Source organism: Bufo gargarizans, chromosome 6, assembly GCF_014858855.1.
Source record: "Bufo gargarizans isolate SCDJY-AF-19 chromosome 6, ASM1485885v1, whole genome shotgun sequence".
Taxonomy (NCBI): Eukaryota; Metazoa; Chordata; class Amphibia; order Anura; family Bufonidae; genus Bufo; species Bufo gargarizans.
The window spans coordinates 220147031-220172457 of record NC_058085.1 but is presented as its reverse complement, the minus strand read 5'-3'; the positions used below and the strand labels follow the sequence as shown (position 1 = coordinate 220172457).

Below are 25427 nucleotides of genomic sequence, written 5' to 3'. Positions count from 1 at the left end.
GCTTTTTGAAACGGCTCTGACTTTCTGAGCACCTGTCATGTTTCCTGAGGTTCTACAATGCCCAAACAGTAGAAAAACCCCACAAATGACCCCATTTCGGAAAGTAGACACCCTAAGGTATTCGCTGATGGGCATAGTGAGTTCATAGAACTTTTTATTTTTTGTCACAAGTTAGCGGAAAATGATGATTTCTTTTTTTTTTTTTTTTTTCTGACAAAGTCTCATATTCCACTAACTTGCGACAAAAAATAAAAAATTCTAGGAACTCACCATGCCCCTCACAGAATACCTTGGGGTGTCTTCTTTCCAAAATGGGGTCACTTGTGGGGTAGTTATACTGCCCTGGCAATTTAGGGGCCCAAATGTGTGAGAAGAACTTTGCAATCAAAATGTGTAAGAAATGACCGGTGAAATCCGAAAGGTGCACTTTGGAATATGCGCCCCTTTGCCCACCTTGGCAGCAAAAAAGTGTCACACATGTGGTATCGCCGTACTCAGGAGAAGTTGGGGAATGTGTTTTGGGGTGTCATTTTACATATACCCATGCTGGGTGAGAGAAATATCTTGGCAAAAGACAACTTTTCCCATTTTTTTTATACAAAGTTGGCATTTGACCAAGATATTTTTCTCACCCAGCATGGGTATATGTAAAATGACACCCCAAAACACATTCCCCAACTTCTCCTGAGTACGGCGATACCAGATGTGTCACACTTTTTTGCTGCCAAGGTGGGCAAAGGGGCACATATTCCAAAGTGCACCTTTCGGATTTTGCAGGGCATTTTTTACACATTTTGATTGCAAAGTTCTTCTCACACATTTGGGCCCCTAAATTGCCAGGGCTGTATAACTACGCCACAAGTGACCCCATTTTGGAAAGAAGACACCCCAAGGTATTCCGTGAGGGGCATGGCGAGTTCCTAGAATTTTTTATTTTTTGTCGCAAGTTAGTGGAATATGAGACTTTGTAAGGAAAAAATAAAAAAAAAGAAAAATCATCATTTTCCGCTAAATTGTGACAAAAAATAAAAAATTCTAGGAACTCGCCGTGCCCCCCACGGAATACCTTGGGGTGTCTTCTTTCCAAAATGGGGTCACTTGTGGCGTAGTTATACTGCCCTGGCAATTTAGGGGCCCAAATGTGTAAGAAGTACCTTGAAATCAAAATGTGTAAAAAATGGCCTGCGAAATCCGAAAGGTGCCCCTTTGCCCACCTTGGCTGCAAAAAAGTGTGACACATCTGGTATCGCCGTACTCAGGAGAAGTTGGGGAATGTGTTTTGGGGTGTCATTTTACATATACCCATGCTGGGTGAGAGAAATATCTTGGCAAAAGACAACTTTTCCCATTTTTTTATACAAAGTTGGCATTTGACCATTTTTTTTTTCTCACCCAGCATGGGTATATGTAAAAAGACACCCCAAAACACATTCCCCAACTTCTCCTGAGTACGGCGATACCACATGTGTGACACTTTTTTGCAGCCTAGATGCGCAAAGGTGCCCACATTCCTTTTAGGAGGGCATTTTTAGACATTTGGATCCCAGACTTCTTCTCACACTTTCGGGCCCCTAAAAAGCCAGGGCAGTATAAATACCCCACATGTGACCCCACTTTGGAAAGAAGACACCCCAAGGTATTCAATGAGGGGCATGGCGAGTACCTAGAATTTTTTTTTTTTTTGCATAAGTTAGCGGATATTGATTTTTTTTGTTTTTTTTCTCACAAAGTCTCACTTTCCGCTAACTTAGGACAAAAATTTCAATCTTTTATGGACTCAATATGCCCCTCACGGAATACCTTGGGGTGTCTTCTTTCCGAAATGGGGTCACATGTGGGGTATTTATACTGCCCTGGCTTTTTAGGGGCCCTAAAGCGTGAGAAGTCTGGAATATAAATGTCTAAAAATGTTTACGCATTTGGATTCCGTGAGGGGTACGGTGCGTCCATGTGAGATTTTATTTTTTGACACAAGTTAGTGGAATATGAGACTTTGTAAGAAAAAACAAAAACAAACAAAAAATGTCCGCTAACTTGTGCCCAAAAAAATGGCTGAATGGAGCCTTACCAGGGGGGGGAGTGATCAATGACAGGGGGGTGATCAATGACAGGGGGGTGATCACCCATATAGACTCCCTGATCACCCCCCTGTCATTGATCACCCCCCCTGTAAGGCTCCATTCAGACGTCCGCATGATTTTTACGGATCCATGGATACATGGATCGGATCCACAGAACGCATGCGGACGTCTGAATGGAGCCTTACAGGGGGGTTATCAATGACAGGGGTGATCAGGGTAATCAGGGTGATCACCCCCTGTCACTGATCACCCCCCCTGTAAGGCTCCATTCAGACATCCGCATGATTTTTTACGGATCCATGGATCGGATCCACAAAACGCATGCGGACGTCTGAATGGAGCCTTACAGGGGGGTTATCAATGACAGGGGGTGATCAGGGTAATCAGGGTGATCACCCCCCTGTCACTGATCACCCCCCCTGTAAGGCTCCATTCAGACATCCGCATGATTTTTTACGGATCCATGGATACATGGATCGGATCCACAGAACGCATGCGGACGTCTGAATGGAGCCTTACAGGGGGGTTATCAATGACAGGGGGTGATCAGGGTAATCAGGGTGATCACCCCCCTGTCACTGATCACCCCCCCTGTAAGGCTCCATTCAGACGTCCGCATGATTTTTACGGATCCATGGATACATGGATCGGATCCGTAAAAATCATGCGGACGCCTGAATGGAGCCTTACAGGGGGGTGATCAATGACAGGGGGGTGATCAATGACAGGGGGTGATCAGGGAGTGTATATGGGTGATCACCCGCCTGTCATTGATCACCCCCCTGTAAGGCTCCATTCAGACGTCCGCATGATTTTTACGGATCCATGGATACATGGATCGGATCCGTAAAAATCATGCGGACGTCTGAATGGAGCCTGACAGGGGGGTGATCAATGACAGGGCGGTGATCAATGACAGGGGGGTGATCAGGGAGTTTATATGGGGTGATCAGGGGTTTATAAGGGGTTAATAAGTGACGGGGGGGGGGGTGGGGGGTGTAGTGTAGTGTAGTGTAGTGTGGTGTTTGGTGGGACTGTACTGACCTACCTGTGTCCTCTGGTGGTCGATCCTAACAAAAGTGACCACCAGAGGACCAGGTAGGAGGTATATTAGACGCTGTTATGAAAACAGCGTCTAATATACCTGTTAGGGGTTAAAAAATTCGGATCTCCAGCCTGCCAGCGAGCGATCGCCGCTGGCAGGCTGGAGATCCACTCGCTTACCTTCTGTTCCTGTGAGCGCGCGCGCCTGTTCACAGGAAATCTCGCGTCTCGCGAGAGGACGCGCCGATGCGTCCAGGAGGAACTAAACAACCACCTCCCGGACGCATCGGTGCGTACAGCGGTCGGGAGGTGGTTAAAGAACGTTTTTACAGCTTTTGCTTCAACTACCTGCAGGAAGTATATGATCAGGAGGCGTTGACACTAGTAAAAGCTGTTAGCTCCTCCCCTGGCAGCTATACCCCCTCCAGCCTGGAGAGAGAGCTTCAGTTTGTGTACAAGCAGTAGGAGAATCAAGCTTAAAAAAAAAAAATAAAAAAAATAAAAAAAATTGAACATTAACAACGCCAAAAACCCAACGGGGTTCTAACCAGCAACAGCCACAACTGTGGTCGAACATCAATACTGGGTGGGTGCTGTGTCCCCCAATGAAAGCAAGAAAGATTTTACTGGTAAGTTATACAAAAATCTCCTTTTCTCGCCCATATTCATTGGGGGACTGAGGAACCGTGGGACGTCCAAAAGCAGTCCACAGGGTGGGAAAAACCACAGACCCATGGAAAAGCGTCCCTACAGGCACCTAGGAAACTGGCGCCTACAAGACCATGCGGCCTAAGGCAGCGTCCGCTGATGCATAAGTATTCACCTGATAAAATGTTGTGAATGTATGTAAGGAGGACCAGGTAGTCGCCTTACACAACTATGGAGCCGAAGCGCGATTTCTCCAAGCCCGAGATGCGCCCACCGCTCTGGTAGAGTGAGCCGTAACACCTAGGGGCGGAACCCTGTCCGGGGCACAGTATGCCTCCGCAATTGCAGCCCAAATCCAAAGTGCGATTGCCACCTTGGAGGCCGCCAATCCCTTGCGAGGACCCTCCGGAATGACAAAAAGGGAGTCCGTACGTACGGCAGAAGGGAGCAGAGGATGCCAAATAGATCCTCAGAGCTCTGACAACATCCAAATGATGCAACTCCCTTTCCTTAGGGTGTGAAGGAGAGAGAAGGACGATTTCCTCATTGATATGGAAGTCAGTCACCTTCGGAAGAAAGGAAGGAACGGGCTGGAGAACCGCTTTATCCTTGAAGAACCAGGAAGGGTTCTCTACAATAAAGCGCCGCCAACTCAGACACCCGTCTGATGGAAGTGATAGCTACAAGGAAAACCACCTTCCAGGACAGGAGTCGGAGAGAAATCTCCGGCAGAGGCTCAAAAGGGGAAGGCTGGAGCGCCAAGAGGACTAAATTCAGATCCCAAGGCGGTAAAGGAGGACAGTACGGGAGAACCGTATGCGCCACTCCCTGAAGAAAAGTCCTTACAGGCCCAAGGGGCGCTGGGAAAAAATTGAAAGCGCCGAGACCTGACCCTTTAAAGAGCTAAGGGCCAGACCAAGGTCCAAACCTGAGTGAAGAAAGGACAGGACCGTGGGGAGAGAAAAAAAAACGCAGATGAGGAAAGTTTCGGCTTTCACAGAAACCCAGGAAGGACCTCCAGGTCCTGTAATAGATCCTGGACGAGGCAGGCTTCCTAGCCTTAATCATAGTGTGGATAACATCAACCGAAAAACCTCTTTGCTTTAGAATGGCGGTTTCAATGGCCACGCCGTCAAACTAAGGAACCCTAAATGCTGATAGAAGACCGGTCCCTGCGAAAGCAGGTCGTCTGAGGGGCAGTGACCAAGGAAAGTCTCCCAGAAGGAGAGAGAGGTCGGCGTACCACGCGAGACTGTGCCAATCTAGGGCGATGAGAATAGTCGGAATGCCCTCCATCCTGATTTTCCAGAGAACCCTGTGCTGGAGGGGAAAGGGGGAAGTACATAAAGGAGGGAGAACCCCTGCCAAGAGATCAGGGCATCTACGCCGCAAGCTTCTGGATCCCTTGCACGGGAGAGGAAGGTGGGAAGCTTCTGATTGAGACTTGAGGCCATTAAGTCAACGTCGGGGCGACCCCAACGGAGACAGATCGCCTCGAAGTGGGGTCCAGTGCCGGAGGGACAGAAGAATCGCCCTGAGCTCCAGGACATTGATCAGGAGCTTGGACTCCGACCAAGACCATGTGCCTTGGACTGTCCTGGGATGGAGCACCCCTCCCCAACCCAGAAGACTGGCTTCGGTGGTTAAAACCATCCAGGAGATCGGAAGGAAGGACCTTCCCAGAACTGGGACCGACAGCCACCAACAAAGGGAAGACCATGCCTGAGGTGAGAGGCGGATGGGATAGTCCAGGTTCTCGAAAGATTTGTCCCAAGAGGACAGGATCGCTCTCTGGAACATGCGAGAGTGGAACTGGGTAAAGGGAATCGCCTCGAAACAGGCAACCATCTTACTTAATTTTGTCTGCAGTCGAAGAGAACCCTCTCGGAACAGTGTAAGGCCAGTCGCTTGTCCAGAGGAAGGTGAATCTGTGCTGCAAAGCATACTCAAAGACCAATTGTCTGGAGGGTGTCAAAGACGACTTCTGTAGGTTGACCAACCGAAGCGTGCCAAGGCTTCCAGCGTGATCTGTACGCTGTTCGAAGCCTGAGCAAAGGAGGGGGCCTTGATGAGGATGTTGTCCAGATAAGGCATAAGGAAGATACCTCTGGAACAGAGCAGGGCGAGAAGAGGGGCTAGAATCTTTGTTAAGACCCGAGGCGCAGTTGCCAAACCGAACGGGAGGGCGACAAACTGGTAATGACAGCCTGCTATCGCAAACCTCAGGAAGCGCCGGTGACTCCGCGCGATTGAGACGTGGAGGTATGCGTCCTGGATATCTATGGCCGAAAGGAATTCCCCCTGCTGTAGAGAAGAAGTTACGGAACGAAGGGATTCCATCCAAAACAGCTGGAGACGGAGGAATTTGTTTAACAATTTGAGGTCCAGGATAGGGCGCACTGAGCCCTCCTTGGCTGCTTGCTCGGGGTCCCGTAGAAGACTGGATTGAAAAAACCTGTCTGGGGGAAGAGACATTAACACGATCCGGTATCCCGAGGACACAATCTCAAGCGCCCAAGCGTCGGACATGTGGGCCCGCCAGACGTCCTGGAAGATGAGAAGGCAGCTCCCCACCCAGGTGGGCGGGGGCGTACCTTCAGGCTGAGGACTGTTTAGCCACAGGGGGCCTAGCAGCCTGGGGTCTGGGACGCCAGGAGAGTCGTGCCCGAAAGGACAGTTTTTTGCGTAGATCTTGGGAAGTAAAACTGCCTCCCCCAGCGGAAGCGCTCGCCGTGGGGCGGGAGCTATCGAAATGACAGAAGGGCCTGCCACAAACTTTTCCTAACGTGCGAGACCCGCTTGTCCCTAGGCTGATGGAGATGGGTGCTCTTGCCTCCCGTGGCTTCAGAAATGATTTTGTCCAGCCAAGAACCAAAGAGACGGGTGCCCATAGCTGCGAAAAAGGGACTTCGTCAAGGATTCCATCCGACAATCTTCAGTGAACTGAAGGATCCATCAGCTATGGGAATAGCCGTATTTTTGGCTAGCCGAAGCTCTGGAGGGTGTATCCGAGGGAGGTGCCGCCTGCGCAGGTGGCGGATTCTCAACCAAGCGAACCACTATAGATAGGGTGGATTAGGAGATTGTAGCGAGGTTTTCCACCGCTTGAGAGAGAGTTCTGGCCCAATCAGGTAACTCAGCGGGTGGAGGGGGAGGCAGCATGACTGGCTGAAGGGGTGGCCCCTGCCTAGGCGTCTGACAAGCAGAGCAGACAGAATCCGGTTTCCCACAGGGGAATTTTGTCTGACATATAAAGCAGGCATAGTGAACAGTTATTGGCGGCAGAGCTACAGAGGGATCAGACATGATGTTAGTGACCTAGGGGGGGGGGTTGGTAATGTGGGCTAGAGAGAGTACAGAGACCTGAGGAGAGGAGCACACATGCCTACCAGAGGAGGGAGCAGACGCTGAAGAGAGGAGGATGTCCCACAGTGAATACTTCCTAAGGATGTGGCGGGAATAATAGGCCCCCTCAAATCCTAGTCTCCCCTAGAAAAAAATCCTCAGCAGCGCTGAGTAATTGTAAAAATCACCCCTCCGGTTGGTCACGTCAGGACCGGAGGGCGACTCCTTCACTGCCGCCTGAGAGGTGGGGGAGGAGGAGAGGGAAAAAAGCTTGTTGCCACGGAAATAATCCGATTTCTGTCCCCTTGCTGTGTCCAAGAAAGGAACAATCTTCAGAGCTCTGTACTGAGCGCTCCTACTGGCGGGAGAAGAGGAGGGGGGGGGGGGGGCATCACTTATCTGTCCAGCCGTCTTCACCCTTCCTCTGGTCCAGCAGGGTCACCCCTTCAGCTACTGGCACCGTAGTAGCTGGAAGAGGGACTTGGACGGGTGACCCTTCAGCTGGCGGGATACAGGGGAGCGAGGCTGCCCTGGTCCCCTTGTTTTCTTGTGGGGGAGGAGGCAGCGTGGCGAACCAACGTTGGAAAGTTTAGCCGGGAGAACAGGAAGGCGAGGTGTCCACTGTTTCCCACCTGTAAAAGAAGGAGTAAAAAAAGAAACTAAAATAAAAAAAATCTTCAGGAGCTTCCCTGTGAAGCAGGAAGGTCTTTCCTCCTATTTACACTAGAAAAAACTGAAGCTCTCTATCCAGGCTGGAGGGGGTATAGCTGCCAGGAGAGGAGCTTACGGCTTTTACTAGTGTCAACGCCTCCTAGAAGACATAGCCATACCCATGGTTTCTGTGCCACCCCAATGAATATGGGAGAGAAAGTAACTAAGTCAAAATAATCATGGGGTATGAATAATTATGGGCAACACTGTATGTGATCAGCTGAGTCGCTGTGTAGAGGCCCATAACTCTGTACCCCATAACCTCAATGACCTGAGTGCCGCCCTTCAAGAAGAGTGGGATGCCATGTCTCAGCAGACAATAGGTCGACTTGTGAATAGCATGAGACGTCGTGGTCAAAGGCCACATGACAAGTATTTGAGACATTGAAATTTTTTGTGGGGGTTGGTTTAAATAAATAGTTTCAGATTAGGAAATCACCATTGCACGGTTCTATGTAAATGCCCTACTTTTAGGATATAATATCACTGTGGTGTTAACCATTTATGTTTTCTATAAATGTCCCCAAAAGTCAAATATCCCTACCTTTTTTGTGAGTTGTGTATGTTGTTTCAGGGAGCACCTAAAACTGTGGATGTTGATGTTGGGAATTAACCTTATTGCTTGAGGTAGGACATTCCTGAGAACTGGTGCAGCTTGAGAGAAGTCTTGAGATGGGAGTAAGAGGTCAAGATTACGGTGGATGTTAGTCTTAAATCATTTGAAGGGCGTAGAGCACGGGTAGGGTGGTAGACATTAGTGAGGACATACAGGGGGGTGCAGTATTGAAGAGATTTGTTGTTGAGTGTGAGAAGTTTAAATTGAACCCTATTATATATTGACAACTACTGCAATAACTGGAATAGGGTGGAGGAACTGGAGTAGCAATTAGACAGATTAGCCTAGTTGCTGCATTCAAGATAGAGTAGAGGGGAGAGTTTATTGAGGGGAGAAGTGTCAAAGGTTTCTTTTGGATTATTGGATAGCGAAGAGGTGAGAGAAGTGAAATAGGTCTGTTTGGGATAAACGTATAATGAAGGAAATCTCCTGGCACCTAACACAGTAGACTTACTGCACTAAATACATTAAATATATGTACTGCACCTCAACCAGCCTATGTTCATATAAAAAAATAAAAACTTGTTAGATTATTATATCTGAATGTATGCGTATGGTGGGCACCCAACATAAATTTTACTGATGGGCCCTAGGCACCACAGTCCGATACCGGGTTCAGCCCTCCTGGAGCATTGCTGAAGAAAGTGAGTTTGAGGGGTCCCAGGGTTGTTTTCTTCTGTGTTGGAAGGCTCAGAGTAAGGGAAGCTACCTCACACAGGGTCCTTCTGAGGGTATCACTATGTTTTGCAGCCAGATCAGGACAGAAGAGATTGAAGGACAATGATGACTGCAAAACATCAATATGTTTCTTAGGGTCAATGGCATGTACATTTCTAAAGGGATGTTAAGTAGGAGTGTGCTGGATGTGGATCTGTGACAGTGAAGGAAAGGAAGTTCTAGTCAGTGAACAGGAGAGAAGAATTAGTTAAATGGGTATATACACACATACATACAGAGAAACGCCAACCAGAGCTACTCCCAGGCGCAAGAAATGTTTGTTCACAAAGTGTGGATCTAAACAGAGAAACTGAGCATGATCAATCAGCAATAGAAAAGAGCAGACAGGTCTTAAGTAAGGGATGCAGAAACGTAAACAAGGCAGAGAGAGGCTAAGAAGAAAGTAGATGATATTAGTGAACAGTGCGAAAACCATTATTACAGTATATTAGACTTTTGTAAATCCTGCATAATACTTTTTAAACGAAACAATTCAGGGAACCGGAATACCCCTTTAAGTCAGAAACAGAGTAAATCCAGAAGATGAGATCAAGTGTATTACCATAGTTATGCATCTGAGAATTAGAAAGTTATGAAAGGCTAAGACTACTTTCACACTGGCGTTTCTCGGTCCGCTTGGGAGATCCGTTTCAGGGCTCTCACAAGCGGCCCAAAACTGATCAGTTCAGCCCCAATGCATTCTGAATCACTAAGGATCCGTTCAGAATGCAGCAATTTGGCAGTGTTTTGTCTCAGTTGTGTTTTTTAGATGGTCACTAAAACGCAGCTTGCAGCATTTTGGTGACCGTCTGACGATGCAGAGCCAAACGGATCCGTCCTGACTTACAATTTAAGGCCCCATGCACACGGCCGTGTTTCACAGCAGTGTGTGGGCCGTGGAACCGCGGCCTGGATCCCTCCTGAGAGCAGGAGCGCACGGCGTCACTGGTTGCTATGACGCCGTGCGCTCCCTGCTGCCTGCACAGTACAGTAATACACTGGTATAGATCATACCAGTGTATTACTGTATTGCGGCGGCAGCAGGGAGCGCACGGCGTCATAGCAACCAGTGACGCCGTGCGCTCCTGCTCTCAGGAGGGATCCAGGCCGCGGTTCCACGGCCGTGTGCATGGGGCCTAAGTCAACCTGGACGAAACAGTTTTTCACGGACAATATGGTACAACTGAAAATGGATCCGTCCCCCATTGACTTTCAGTGTAACTCAAGAAGGATCTGTACACACACTATATATATATATATATATAAATAATTTTTATTTTTTTATTTTTTATTTTTTTATGAATAATGCAAACGGATCCATTATGAACGGATTCAAGCGTTTCCATTATCGGTGTGGATCCTCACCAAACGAGAGTGTGAAAGTAGCCTAAGAGAGGTTAAAAATAGAAGCTAGGAGGAAGGTAGTAATCTTGGGCCGTCTATGAGGATGATACATTCATGCAAAATGACAGTTTAACATCCCCTACTATGAGCTGGTAATTCACATGACAGGTAAAGTGGAAGCCAGGCAGCAAAGTGATAAACTTGCTGGGTGAGCCAGGTGTCAGACAACTGCCATATGACAGATGCATTCTCTGTTTTGTTTACCTGCTTGCTGCAACAATTGTAGTGAACAGTATAATTACAAGTATAGCGTCCCCCCCATTCACTTCTATGGGACGGCTCCAACTGTTCATACTACACAGCCGTCCCATGGAAGTGAATGGGGTTGCGATTATTGAAATTGGAGATGGCCTTGCGGTTCGCCGGGCAGTCGTTTCGTGGCAAACTTTGCATTTTCGCGATTCGCCAAACATGCGAACATATGGAGATATTCCCGTCCCCCATATTCTTTTACATTGTGAAGAACTTTGACCCATGACACATCCATCAGGTGGTACAGGACAGCCAATTGAGACATTTCAGCACATAGACATACCCCCTACCTTATAAATAAACCTGATCTGGCAGCCATTTTACATTCAGTGTTTTGCCAGTGTAGGGAGAGGTTGCTGTGTGGAGCAGAGACAGGCTGTTAGGGACACCAAACGCTAGCTAATAGAGACACAAAAGTCTTTTTGAGGACTGGCATAGGTGTGATCCACAGAGGGGTGCGGATCCACTTATAATATACTTTTATAATGAGTCAAAAACACATAGATCTATATAGTGATCACCAGAAAGTCAGGGGGCTAGGGGCTTACTAGGGCCATTTTTATATAGGGTAAAGTTCCGGACAGGGTCGCTCTTATCGAGGCGGGTGGTCTGTGGTTAGGCTATCAGGGCCAGAATAGCACCCCCCTGTAGGGCAATATCAGGGACAGTTCTTTGCCCACCCTGTCCTTCAGTACATCATCATCTAGCCCAGGGATAGATGTTTTTTGCTTTCCCTCAGAGATTCATGGATGTGCACTTGAACCCACTGGATTGTGGTAGGACATATGGTTTCTGATTTGGCACCGCCGAGCACCCGATTTAGTGCTGCAAGCACTTGTTATTGCCTACTATGCTTTTTGCTTAACTTTAATAATTTAATTTTCATTTTGAGGGATATCTTTTTCATTTACATGTCCGCAAAATGGGTCCGCATCTGTTCCGCAATTTTGTGGAACGGGTGCAGACCCATTCATTTTCAATGGGGCCCGAATATGCTGTCCGCATTTTCGGATCCACACTTCCGCATCCGTGCTTCCGTTTCCGCCCAAAAAAATAAATAAATAGAACATGTCCTATTCTTATCCGCAATTGCAGACAAGATTAGGCATTTTCTATCATAATGCTGGCGAAGTGCAGTCCGCAAACTGCAGAATGCACATTGCCGGTGTCAGTGTTTTGTGGATCCGTGTGAATGGACCCCCATAGTAATATTATTAAAGGTTACGTACTGGGTGTCCAGTGAAACATGTCGGGACGCAGGGTGCTTGTATGTTAAACATTTTTAGAATCAATGATAGCAGGCAGGTGCTCGTACAAGAGCAATTAGCAGCGCAGTGAGGAGTGTAGTTTGACCGTCTGGAGTAGCGCTCTAGCGGTTGGAGCGAATACAACGTTTCAACCTCCAGAAAATAAAGGAGAGCAATATAAATAGTAGAAGCTCAGATAAGAGCTAATTAAATAGTATAAGAGGAGGTTGGATCTGTGACTGAAAGCTGGAGAGTATACACAGCCAAGGCCACTACAATATATTAATCCTCAACTTTGCTGGCAAAAATACAGATAATAATTAGTGAAAGAGGAAAATAATTAAGCAGCCAGCCAGCCTGCCCATCACTGAGAATTTTTAAAGAGAGTGTTCAATGTCTAATTAGTCGTTTTAAATAAATAAAATGAATGTGAAGTTTTAAAGAAACATAGCACACAAAAAACAAACAAAAAAAAAAAAACACATAACCAGGTCACGTATATTATTCACACTAGGGTTGTCACGATACCAAAATTTTGATACCATAAAAGAAGTATTGCAAAACTCGATACCATTCATTACCACGTGAAAAAAAATAAAACTAAAAAGCAGCGTGCATTCCGCATTTCACAGATGGTTGCTAAGAGATGTTGTTTGTATACCTTCAGGTGACAGATGCAAAAGAATGAATAGACTGCAAAGTGCGGTAATAAGTAACTGTAGAAAAAAAATTAATTCAAGCCTCTGGATAAAACAATGGAATCCTTTGTTGAAGAATAGTTATAAAAATTAGGCATGCCAAACACCTAGGCCTCTTTCACAGGGGCGTTGCGGGTGAGGGACGGATGCGTTCAGGGTGCATTGCGGGAAACCAATAGGAACGGAAACAGAACGCAATTGCAGTAAAAAAACTGACTGAAATTGCGTGCCTACTCACAATTTCAGTCAGTTTTGACTGCGATTGCGTTCTGTTGTTCAGTTTTTTCAGCGTGAGTGCAAAGCGTTTTGCACAAAAATAAATAAAAAATAACTGAATGTGGTACTCAGACCCGAATCCGGACTTTTTTACTGAAGTTCGGGTTTGGTGTTCTGTAGATTTTATTATTTCCATTATAACATTGTTATAATGAATAATAGCATTTTTTTTTTTATTACAGAATGCAAAGTCAAATGTCAATTGAGGGTTAACAAATTATAAAAACACTACTCACCCCATCCACTTGATCGCGCAGCCGGGATCCGCTTCCTTGTTCTTCTTGAAGGACCTGCAAAAGGACCTTCGCTGACGTCATCGTGCTCACCACGTAGTGAGCGCGGTGACATCAGCGGAGGTCCTGCTGAATTAAGATAGAAGGACCTTCTATCTTCATTTAGCAGGACCTGCACTGACCGCGCTCACCACATGGTGAACGCGGTAACGTCAGCGCAGGTCCTGCTGAATAAAGATAGAAGGATTCGTCCCCATTTGGCTCAGTTTCATCAGACGGACACCAAAACGCTTCAAGCAGCGTTTTGGTGTCCTTCTCCAAAGCGGAATGGAGACTGAACTGATGCATTCTGAGCAGATCCTTTTTCATTCAGAATGCAAATTGATTCGTTTTGGAACGCTTGTGAGAGCCCTGAACGAATCTCAAACGGAAAGCAAAAACGCGAGTGTGAAAGTAGACTAACCGTAGGTTCAGTAGTTAAGAAAATGGCTACAGAATTTTGATTGCTTTTATACCATTTTTGGGGAGGTGAGGTCACAAAAACAACAATTCGTTATTGTTTTTTAATTTTCTTTTTCAGAGTTCACAGCGTGGGATAAATAACCTGATCCATTTATAGATCAGGCTGTTACTGAAGCGGCAATACCAATTATATATAGTTCTCTGTAGTCTCTATCAGAGCATGACAGGCTTGCATACATGACAGACCCAGAGGCTTTTGTAAGGCCATTGGGTCTTTGATTGTTTTGCTATTTATTTTTTATTTATTTATTTTTTTTGGGGGGGGGGGGGGTACTGTAAAGAGCACCTGACCTCTGTAAACTCCTTAGATGATGAAGATTACTATACCTTATCAGAATGCTATACCCCACGCCACTTCCGGTGACGCGGCCGCACCGGAAGTGATGAGAATCAGTTGGAGGAAGGGGTGTGCGGCACTGCGCAAGTGCAGATCCAAGGGGAAAGTCAAAATTATAGCACGGTCGTGGGAGAAGCGCCCACTTGATGCGCATGCACGAAATCAGCCGGGACACACTGCATGCCTGGAGCCGCGGCCGGATATGAGAGGGTGCGCACGCGCGACTATATATGGGAAAGGGTTAATTAAAGGAAATGTGTCAACAAAAAAGGTTACCTGTCAGTTAAAACCAGATAGCGACACACATCCTTTTTCTCTAATCCGATTTTATTTTCAGATAGATTTTTTTTTATTCTCTTCCCCTAACATGACTACTGAGGATGCCATTTTGCCTGAGCTGTTCTTAAGAGCATTTACAACAAACAAACAAAAAAAAAAAAAAAAAAACCTTTACAGCAGCCCCATGGTCCATAGACCCAAAAGACCCTATAATTAGGCTTTAGTGGCCAGTGCAAAAACTGCACAAATTTATGGATTTTTTATTATTTTTTTAAATATAGTAACATGGAAAATTAAAACTAACCACCAACAATTCTTTAAAAATATGTATGATAAACAATAAAACGCGATTTAAACAATAAGCTATTTTCTGATCACACATTCCTTTAATGCCTCTGGAACTGGGGGCTCTCATGTTTTAGCAAGTGGTGAGATTTCCAGTAGTCATTTACAGCTTGCATTAGAAATCTGTGTCTTTCTGTATACAAAAGGGATGAACGAATTGGGTTGGTCCCAGAAGAGGAAAGGCTATATGATTTCAAAGAATTTGATGTTCTTATTAGGAAGTTCTCAGGGTGCCTTCACACATACAATGTATTTGTAGAAAAACATACATCAAAAAAAGTTCCTCGTATATACCTATGGACTTGGAGTTCAAAAATTTTATTGTAAAAAACCATGTGTGCATTCCACTGCAGAAAACATGATGTGTTGTGCATTTTGTGAAACCCAACTTCTCCATAGATTTCAACTGGAAATCATAATCATCAAAATCCACAAAAATCTGCATGAACCTAACAACACACATGCAGATTTCAATGTGTGTAAAGAAATCCAAACTGTTCTTTTACATGGGCTGAGATCAGCATGGAACCAGCACATATAACAAGCGCTGGTTTAGAGGAAACCAGTGATGTTTAACATGGTGTCTGATCTGCAGCACATTATAGAGAAGGAGCAGAGCAGATTGGCAATTTTTTTGGAAGAGATTTAGTAAGCCTTGCATTTCATTCATTAATATCCCTGTTCATTCTATGGTTAGGAGCCCAGTTGATTATGTTATTAATTTTCCATGTCAGTATCTATATTTAACCCCTTAAGGACCTGCGCCGTACATGTACGGCGCAGAGGTCAGTGACTTGAGGACCAGTGCTGTATATGTATGGCGCTGTGATCGGGTGGGTGCGATCCGTGGCAGGGGTCTGGCAGTCACTGATAGCCGGACCCCTGCTGTATGCACCGGCAAAATCACCGATGCTGGCGCAACAACCCTTGATGTGTCACAATCCAAGTTGACTGCAGGCACGTGCGATGTGTGGAGGGAGGTAGAAAGAAGCCATCGGTTCCCGGCGCTGCTGTGACGGGGACCCGATGGCAGCCTGATGCCTTCCTTAGGCATTGTGGCTGTCTTCCGGGAAAGCCTGTGAGATACAACCCCCTGGATCTCACAGGCAAGCAAGCTGTAAGTGTTTTACATTTAGTAATACACTTACGGCCAATGCATCACAATACAGAAGCATTGTAAAGGGGATCAGACCCCCAAAAGTTGAAGTCCCAGAGTAGGACAAAAAATAAAGTGTAAAAAAAGTTTCAAGTAAAATAAAAGCATCATTTTCCCAAAGTATATGCTGTGAAGATATGAGATGTGCAGCACCTGAAACTACGGATACTGGAAGCCTGTGCTAGCATTTCTCCTGTGGTGTTGCTATCAGTGTGTGAAGAGTGGGAGAAGAGGGTTGCATTGACAATCCAACACAATGGGCAGCACATTGAACACATTTTATAAGTGGTCAGAAACTTGTAAATAACTCATGAAAGAATAAAGTTGCGTTAAAACCAAGCACACCATTGTTTTTCTTGTGAAATTCCCAATACGTTGGATGTGTCACATGACCCTCTTCCTATTGAAAAAAACAAAAGTTGGATTCAAAATGGCCGCCATGGTCACCACCCATCTTGAAAAAAGTTTCCCCCCCTCACATATACTAATGTGCCACAAACAGGAAGTTAATATCACCAACCATTCCCATTTTATTAAGGTGTATCCATATAAATGACCCACCCTGCATTTTGCCGATATACCGATAACGTATGGGGAACAAGGATCGCGCTGCTGACAGCGCTCTCAGTGTTCCCTCAGCAGCACAGGGGAGAAGGAGAAAGTGTCTCCCTCCCCCTTGTTCTGCAGCTGCCACCAATGAGAGGGAGGGAGGACAAGGAGGGGAGGGGCTGTGACCACTGCGCCACCAATGAAGACAAGTCTCTCATCAATTCATATACAGGAGGTGGGAGCTGGCTGCAGAATCACATAGCCGTCTCCCGACGATCTATCAGGGTGAATAGGACAAGGGTTCTAGTCCCTAAGGGGGATAATAGTTAGTAAAACACACCAAAATATTAATTATAAATGAAAAAGAAAGATTTACAAAAAATAAAAAATAAACTACACGTTAACAATAAACATTCATTTTCGGCAGATTTGAGTAGGATATTTTTTTTTTTCAAAAATGAAAATTCACAGAATAATAAAAAAATATATCGGTATAAATTATCGGCTGGAAAGTTCACAGATTATTGGTATTGGTGCTAAAAAAAAATCAATATCGGTCGATCCCTACTTCTAACGTCTCCAAAAAATAAAAAAATATTCATAAAAAGGATCCAAAACATGAAGTAGACATATGGGGAATGTAAAGTAATAACTATTTTTGGAGGTATTACTATCTATTATAACAGTAGAAAATTTTTAATTTGCCAATTTTTCTACATTTTTGGTAATTTCATAGATAAAAAGGACATTTTTTTTTTTACTATATTTTTTGAAGTACAATATGTGACGAGAAAACAATCTCAAAATGACCTGGATAAGTAAAAGCGTTTTAAAAGTTACCGCAAAGTGACATGTCAGATTTGCAAAAAAAAGGCCTTGTCCTTAAAGGGAACCTGTCACCAACTTTATGCTGTCCATACTAACAGCAGCATACAGTAGAGACAGGAGAGTTTATTTCAGCGGTCTGTCATTTAAAAGTTAATAGTAAGTGGTTGCTGAGAACCAACATCACAATCATTGCAGACTGGGCCTGGAAAAGTCACGGTCACCTGAGAAGAGTCATGGTTATTCATGACTTCCTGCTCTCCCTGCTGATGACTGACGGTCTTCTACCTAGTTTTTTCCCTTTCTCTCTAGGATAGAACTGCTAATTATCAGCAGATGGGCGAGTAAAGGAGATCATAAATAAACCATGACTCTTCTCAGGTAGATTCAACTCTTTTCAATGATTATGATGTTGGTTCTCGGCAACCACTTAAAGGGATTCTGTCACCAGTTTTTGACCCCCACATTCAAAAATATGGTTATGTGCATGGAGCCCTTGTGATTCCTAAGCTAAATCTGTAGGCTCATTTAGTGTAAAAAAACGTTTCATCTAACCTGTCATTCATCTCGGTAAGGTGCCCAGGGGGTTGCTCATGTCTTCAAGATGCCGCCCGCCACCGTTCGTGCCCAGCTCCTCCTTTGCTGTCACCAGCGATGTGCCCAGCTCCTCCTTTGCTGTCATCAGCGCCGCCTGAGAATCCTTTGCAACGCCTCCGGCTCTCCCTCACTCCCCCCTCCTCCTTCTCTAAGATCCCGCGCGTGCGCACAGGCCTGTGCCATGATGCGCCCGTGCGGACTTCTCCATTCAGCTTCATTGAGCGAAGTGCGCATGCGCCGGCACTTGTCTCAACCTCCCGATGACCTGAACACTGGCGTCAGCCTTCAGGTCATCGGGAGGTTGAGCGAAGTGCCGGCGGATGTGCACTTCGCTCAATGAAGCTGAATGGAGAAGTCCGCACGGGCGCATCAGGCACAAGCCTGTGCGCACGCGCGGGATCTTAGAGAAGAAGGAGGGGGGAGTGAGGGAGAGCCGGAGGCGTTGCAAAGGATTCTCAGGCGGCGCTGATGACAGCAAAGGAGGAGCTGGGCACATCGCTGATGACAGCAAAGGAGGAGCTGGGCACGAACGGCGGCGGCGGGCGGCATCTTGAGGACATAAGCAACCCCCTGGGCACCTTACCGAGATGAATGACAGGTTAGATAAAACGTTTTTTACACTAAATGAGCCTACAGATTTAGCTTATAAGACTACATTAGGAATCACAAGGGCTCCATGCACATAACCATATTTTTGAATGTGGGGGTCAAAAACTGGTGACAGAATCCCTTTAATATTAGCTCATGAGTGACAGACCGATGAAATTTGCATTTGTGTCACTATTTTATGCTGCCCTCGGCGAGGTCAGCATAAAGTTGATGACAGGTTCCCTTTAGATGGATTTCAACCTTTGCGCTGTAGAACACTAAGGCTACTTTCACACTTGCGTTTGATCGGATCCGTTCTGAACGGATCCGATCATATTAATGCAGACGGAGGCTCCGTTCAGTAATAACTTAGAAAAATTTCTAAGTGCGAAAGTAGCCTGAGCGGATCCGTTCAGACTTTCAATGTAAGGTCAATGGGGGACGGATCCGCTTGAAGATTGAGCCATATGGTGTCATCTTCAAGCGGATCCGTTCCCATTGACTTACATTGTAAGTCTGGACGGATCCGCATGCCTCCACACGGCCAGGCGGACAGCTGAACGCTGCAAGCAGCGTTCAGCTGCCCGCCTGGCCGTGCGGAGGCGAGCGGAGCGGAGGCTGAACGCCGCCAGACTGATGCAGTCTGAGCGGATCCGCATCCATTCAGACTGCATCAGGGCTGGACGGAAGCGTTCTGCTCCGCTCGTGAGCTCCTTCAAACGGAGCTCACGAGCGGACAGCAGAACGCTAGTGTGAAAGTAGCCTAATGCAGTCATCTATCAAACTTGTGTTAAGTAGAATTGGCTTAGTTGCCCATAGAAACAAGATTCCACCTTTCATTTCCCAAAGGAGCGGTCCAAAAATGAAAGGTGGAATCTGATTGGTTGCATTTGGCAACTAAGCCAGCTGTACTTTACACCAGTTTGATAAATGACCCCATAAGTCTACAGCACATCCACACCAAAATATGCAACAGATCCACATTGGAACTGCAGCCAAATTCACTATGTGTGGTCATGCCCTGACTTAAAACCCCAGAATGAGCAGGAACTTAAAATGTAAAAAATACAAGTTATACTGAATCTTTTCCCACAAAGCTATATAATCAGTCTGCTCAGCTCCTCCTGCTCTATAACATGCTGCCTGCAGCTCAGACACCATGTACAATGTGACAGGTCTCAATCACTTACTCATTCTCAAATCTTTCAAATTCACTTCACGTTATCATGTTCAAGAAATAAAATAAAAAAATAAATCTGCAATTCAGAAAATAAAAACACAGGAGTGTGTGTTGCTATCTGGTTTTAACTGCCAGAAAACATTTTTTGTTTTAACTAAGTGTGCATGTGTTGGGGAAAAAAGTAATAAGCCATAGCCAAACACCCCTGGCAGCAGTTTCTCTCACACAAGATCAAAGAATTGGCAGTGTTGAAAACAAATCTCTCTATACCACTTATATAAATCAGAGGAGGATTGGGATGCCATCATCCACAGATAGTTATTTGGTCCAACCAAAATCTGTGCGTTTGGCCGACTTCTCTCTAACATGAATGGGCACCCTGGAATTTTGTATGCCAAAAGGGGGGTTGGAGATAGTGTGGTGCAACTGAACCATGTAAAGAAGGGTATTTCTGATTAAAAGGCAAAACATTTTCCTGAAATTGTGCACTAATCATTAGTAATACACATTAACCTTGCTCACATAATAGTTTCTGATTTGGTATGCAAAATAATATTTAACTCACCTAAGTCGCCTACGTTGATCTCCATTTGCAGTCCTCCTACCTGTGGTAGAATAGTCTGGCCCATCTACATAACCACCAAGACTTCTACGATCATCTTCCAGTCCATATGCATCTTCAGAGCCATACCTGGCAGTCAGCAGATCAGATTGGCTACCTCCAAAGCCAGCTCCTCTAACTTGAGGTTGAGGCCCATAACCAGGACCTCTATAAGGTTCCAAAGTGTGGTAACGATTATTTGGCCTAGACAAGCTGCTGTAGCCAGGATGCTGAGGGGGTAGAATAACTGGCAGCGGCTCTGTTCCAGGTCCACGAAAATGATAATTACGGGGCACAGTAGTATAGGCTCCACCAGCCACAACAGCATCACGATAGGGCCGATCTAACGTTTGAGAATATCCAACAGAAGGTTTTATCTCGAGGAAAAAAAAAATTAAATTAAAGATTTAAGTAGAAGAGAACTGAAAACAACTTTAAAGTCTAATATTGCTAGTGAGAAATACCATACAAATTCAGATTTTTACAGCTCACCAGAAAGTGTATACTAGGGACACAAACATTTGCATTAGGGCTTCTTTTAATGTCTGTTCCGTTTATTTTGCAGACCGTATGTGGAACTATTCATTTCAACGGGTCCGTCCAAAAAAAAAAAAAAAAAAAGTTACTCCATGTGCATTCCGTTTCCGTATGTCCGTATTTACGTTCCACAAAAAAATAGAACATTTCCTATTATTGTCCGCATTACAGACAAAAATAGTACTGTTCTATTAGGGGCCAATTGTTCAGTCTGCAAAATACATATGGTCGTGTGCATGAGGCCTTACAGTGCAAAAATCTCTCCACTATTAAATTAGCCATTTGATCTGAGCTAGGAACATATTTAACAATGTTTTTCTGGTGAAGGGACTAGCATTATTCCATTAGATAAAGAAATCTATGTTCCAAATTGTCTGAAAGGAATCTGCCACGTTGAACATGGTATATGAGCTGAAAGCAGAATGTTATATAGAGTAGGAGGAGCAGAGCAGATTAATATATACATTTATGGGAAAAGATTCAGTATAAATTTGGAATTTATTCCTTTAAATTCCTGCTCATTCTGGGCATTTAAGTCAAGGAAGCGGTCCTATCAGTGATATCTCTGTATACATGCATTGAGGAAGGCTGTCAATCACCGATAGGACCACTTCCTTGACTTCAAAGCCCAGACTGAGCAGAAATGTACATGTATAAATGATATGACATATCTATAGCTGCTCAGCTCCTCCTGCTGTATAACATGCTGCCTGTAGCGTATATTTCATTTTCATGGTGGCAGGTTCCCTTCAATTTGTTCAAAGTCAGTTACAGCCCATCGCATGTGTGTTCAATTTGTTTAACAAACATTCCTACTATACCCCTGAAGCACACCTTACAAAAAAATAAATTCAACAATGTCTTACACATGATCAGCAGCTGCCTCTGCTCTCTGATCTGAGCACCAGCGGGGCTCTGACTGGTTGCTTTCACAGCCTGGGACCTTGTGAAGGCTCCGAGGTGTGTCACTGTGAGCTGCCTGCAAAGCCATGTCTGTGGCACAGACTGAAAGGCAACTTGTAAAAATCCCATAGACTGCAATAGTCTATTGCAGTCTAGGGTACAGGTTATCAGAAGATAACAATTTCCTTAAAATTAAATTATTCAGTTATTCGCGAAAACCGAACCCTGCTTCGGTTCTGAGGTACCAGTCACATGACTTTGCGAATAACTGACTTCGGCTCATCGGAGCCCATACATTTTTATGCTGTATGGAGTCGGACCTCCGAACAGTATTAACCCGAAATATTGAGCAAAGCGACTTTGGGTGTAGCCTCCAAAGCTCACTTCGCTTCTCACTAATATTTATGGGCTTCGCTATGTGAGAAAACGTCAACTATTAAAATATAAATGTTTTTCCTGCACAGAGAATTTAAAAAAAAAACAATGTAAAATGCGCGATTCAATTTTTTGGGTCCCTCCCATAAAAAATAATAAATAAAACAGTACCAATAAAACCTAGAGCTCACCATGAAAAAAAAGCAAGCCCCCACACAGCTCTGTAGAAGAAAAAGTATTACGTGTCACAATATGGGGACGCAAAGAAAACAATTTAAAAAATTTTTAACAAAAACTATAAGGTCGTCATGCAATTTTTTCCCCCCCAACATAATTTTTCCTATTTTTCAATACAAGATACAGTGAATTAAATGGTGTCATTAACCACTTCACATCCGGGCCATTTACCCCCTTCCTGATGGAGCCTAATTTTTATGTTGTAATAACTGAGACTGTTTTTCTAGTGACACATTGTACTTTTTGACGGTGGCAAATTTGAGCCAATCTATTTCACCATTTATAAAATAATCCCAAATTTACCAAAAATTTAGAAAAATTCACAATTTTAAAAATTTCTATTTCTCTGCTTTTAAAACAGAAAGTGATACCTCATAAAATATTTATTACTTAACATTCCCTATATGTCTACTTTATGTTGGCATCATTTTGGAAATGTAATTTTATTTTTTTAGGACGTAAGAAGGCTTAGAATTGTAGAAGCAATTCTTAAAATTTTTAAGAAAATTTCCAAAAACCCACTTTAAGGGCCAGGTCAGGTCTGAAGTCACTTTGTGGGGCTTACATAGTGGAAACCCCCATAAATGGCCCCATTTTAGAAACGACATCCCTCAAGTTACTCAAAACTGATGTGTGGTCATAAACGGATGTAAGGGCACAATGCAGGGCGCAGAAGAAAAGGATCGCCGTATGATTTTTGGAGGCAGATATTGCTGAACTAGTTTTTAGATGCCATGTCCCATTTGAAGCTCCCCTGATGCACCCTTACAGTAGAAACTCCCAAAAAGTGACCCCATTTTGGAAACTAGCAGATAAGGTGCCAGTTTTATTGGTACTATTTTGGGGTGAATATGATTTTTAATTGCTCTATATTAAGTTTTTTGTGAGGCAAGGTAACAAAAAAAATAAAAAAATAAAAATATAAAAATTATATTATATTATAATATATATATATATATATATATATATATATATATATATATATATATATATTTTAGTCTGTTTTGGCACTTTTTTTTTATAACATTCATCTGACAGGGTAGATCATGTTAATAAAAGGTAGTCGTATTGAACCCTTTTTTTTGCGGCGCTGGAAACAGGAGGCGGATTTTCATAAAATACTTTTTTAGAGAATGAAAGTAAAATAGCTTGTTTATTTTTGTCAACGCGTTTCAAGGGCATCCAGCCCTCTTCGCCAGGACAATAAAAGCATATATATTGATATGCTTTTATTGTCCTGACGAAGAGGGCTGGATGCCCTTGAAACGCGTTGACAAAAAATAAACAAGCTATTTTACTTTCATTCGCTAAAAAAGTATTTTATGAAAATCCGCCTCCTGTTTCCAGCGCCACAAAAAAAAGGGTTCAATACGACTACCTTTTATCCTCTTACTTATCCCTTCTGCCACCCCTGGTGCAGAGAATAAGGAACCTTTGGCAGCAGCACAGGACCCCGCATGCTGGACGGGAGAATACCAGCACAAGCCTTCTACAGCGCTATACACAACAACATACGGTAAGCGCTTCTTGTATACAGTGAACTAAGACCGTAAATACAGCCACACACACGAGGCGCGGCCTCCTGTCTCTTTTTCTCTCCTTTCCTTTTTAGGGTAGATCATGTGCTATTTTTATAGAGCAGGTTTTACGAATGCAATGGTATCAAAAAGCTCTACTTGCTTTGTTTGAGTTTTACATAATAAAAGCATTTGTGAAAAAAATAATTAGGTTTGTGTCTCCATTTTCTGTATGCCATATTTTTTTTATATTTTTCTGCCGATAGTCTTGTGCAGAGGCTTGATTTTTGCAGGAAGAGTTGATGTTTTTATTGGTACCATTTTTGGGTACATATGATTTTTTGATCATTCATTATTACACTTTTGGGTCATGGGGACCAAAAAATAAAAAATTGGTTGTTTTAGCACAGTTTTATTTTATTTTTACAGCGTCCACTTTAGGGGTTAGGTCATGTCATTGTTACAGACGTGGCAATACCCAATATGTATACTTGTTATTATTTTTTTACACAATAGCAGTTTTAAAGCAAAAAAATAAAATAAAATAAAAATTTACTTTAGTGTCTCCATTGTCTGACTTTTTTTTTTCCTCTTAGGTAGGGTCTCCTTTTTTGCAGGATGAGGTGACTGTTTGATTGGTACCATTCTGTGGGACATACGCCTTTTTTGATCACTTGGATTTGCATTTTTTGTAATGTAAGGTGACAAAATGGCTTTTTTTTATGGCGTTTATCGGACAGGGTGGATCATGCGATATATTTATAGAGCCGGTCGTTACAGATGCGGCAATACAAAATAGGTCTATTTTATTTATTTTTTGTCTATTTTTAACATTTTTTTTCTATTACTTAATTGGGGAATTTTTTTTATTTTTTTCCACACTTTGCATCCCCCATAAGATCATACCTCTGGGGGATATTTAACTTCTCTCTTTTTTTCACTATTGATTTCTCCTGTTATTGGGGCTGACATAGTAGCCCCAGTTACACGGGAAATACACCCCCCAGAGAGGTTGTACAGCAGTATACAGCGCTGTACAGCCTCAGTGCAGGGCTGATCGAGGTCTATGGAAGACCCGACAGCTCCTGCACTCACCCGGCGGTCACATGGCCACCGGACCGGGACAGGAAGCGATCTAGAAGGCAGGGACACCTGGGAACTGTCCCCTGCCTTCTCTCTGGGTTGCCTTGCCGTCATTCCCCGCTCGCCAGCTGCACAAATAGTGTGCAGCTGCCATCTCTGAATGGACGTTCCAGAATGTCCATTCAGAGTTAAACATCCACCCATAGGACATTTATATCCTATGGGCAGCCGTGAAGTGGTTAAAAAATATAAACTGTCCAGCAAATAAATAAGCCCTTATAAAGGATGTGAATGGAAAAGTTAGAAAGTTATGAGTCTTGGAATGCAGAGGAAAAAAAAAAAAAAATTGGCATGGTTCATAAGGGGTTAAGGGTTTATCAGTGGGAAGAAATTGTTTTTGAGTAAAGACTATGAACACGTTTGAATTATTATTATTATTTTTTTATTGTTTTGATTTGGTTTTAAATTGACATACCCGTGGGTCACGGTTGTTGAGGTAATGTATGGAGTGGGCTGCTGCAGTG

The 25427-nt window shown here is 44.2% G+C and overlaps 1 protein-coding gene across 5 annotated transcripts in view; it reads right to left on the bottom strand.

The window, feature by feature from the left end:
* LOC122940687 (catenin delta-1-like) overlaps positions 1-25427 on the bottom strand; it is a 575811-nt gene that overhangs the window by 431743 nt on the left and 118641 nt on the right. For all 5 annotated transcript variants that reach the window (XM_044297389.1, XM_044297388.1, XM_044297390.1 and 2 more), the window contains one exon: positions 20216-20628. In XM_044297389.1, coding sequence (XP_044153324.1) covers positions 20216-20628 — 413 coding nt within the window. The remainder of the gene's footprint in view (positions 1-20215; positions 20629-25427) is intronic.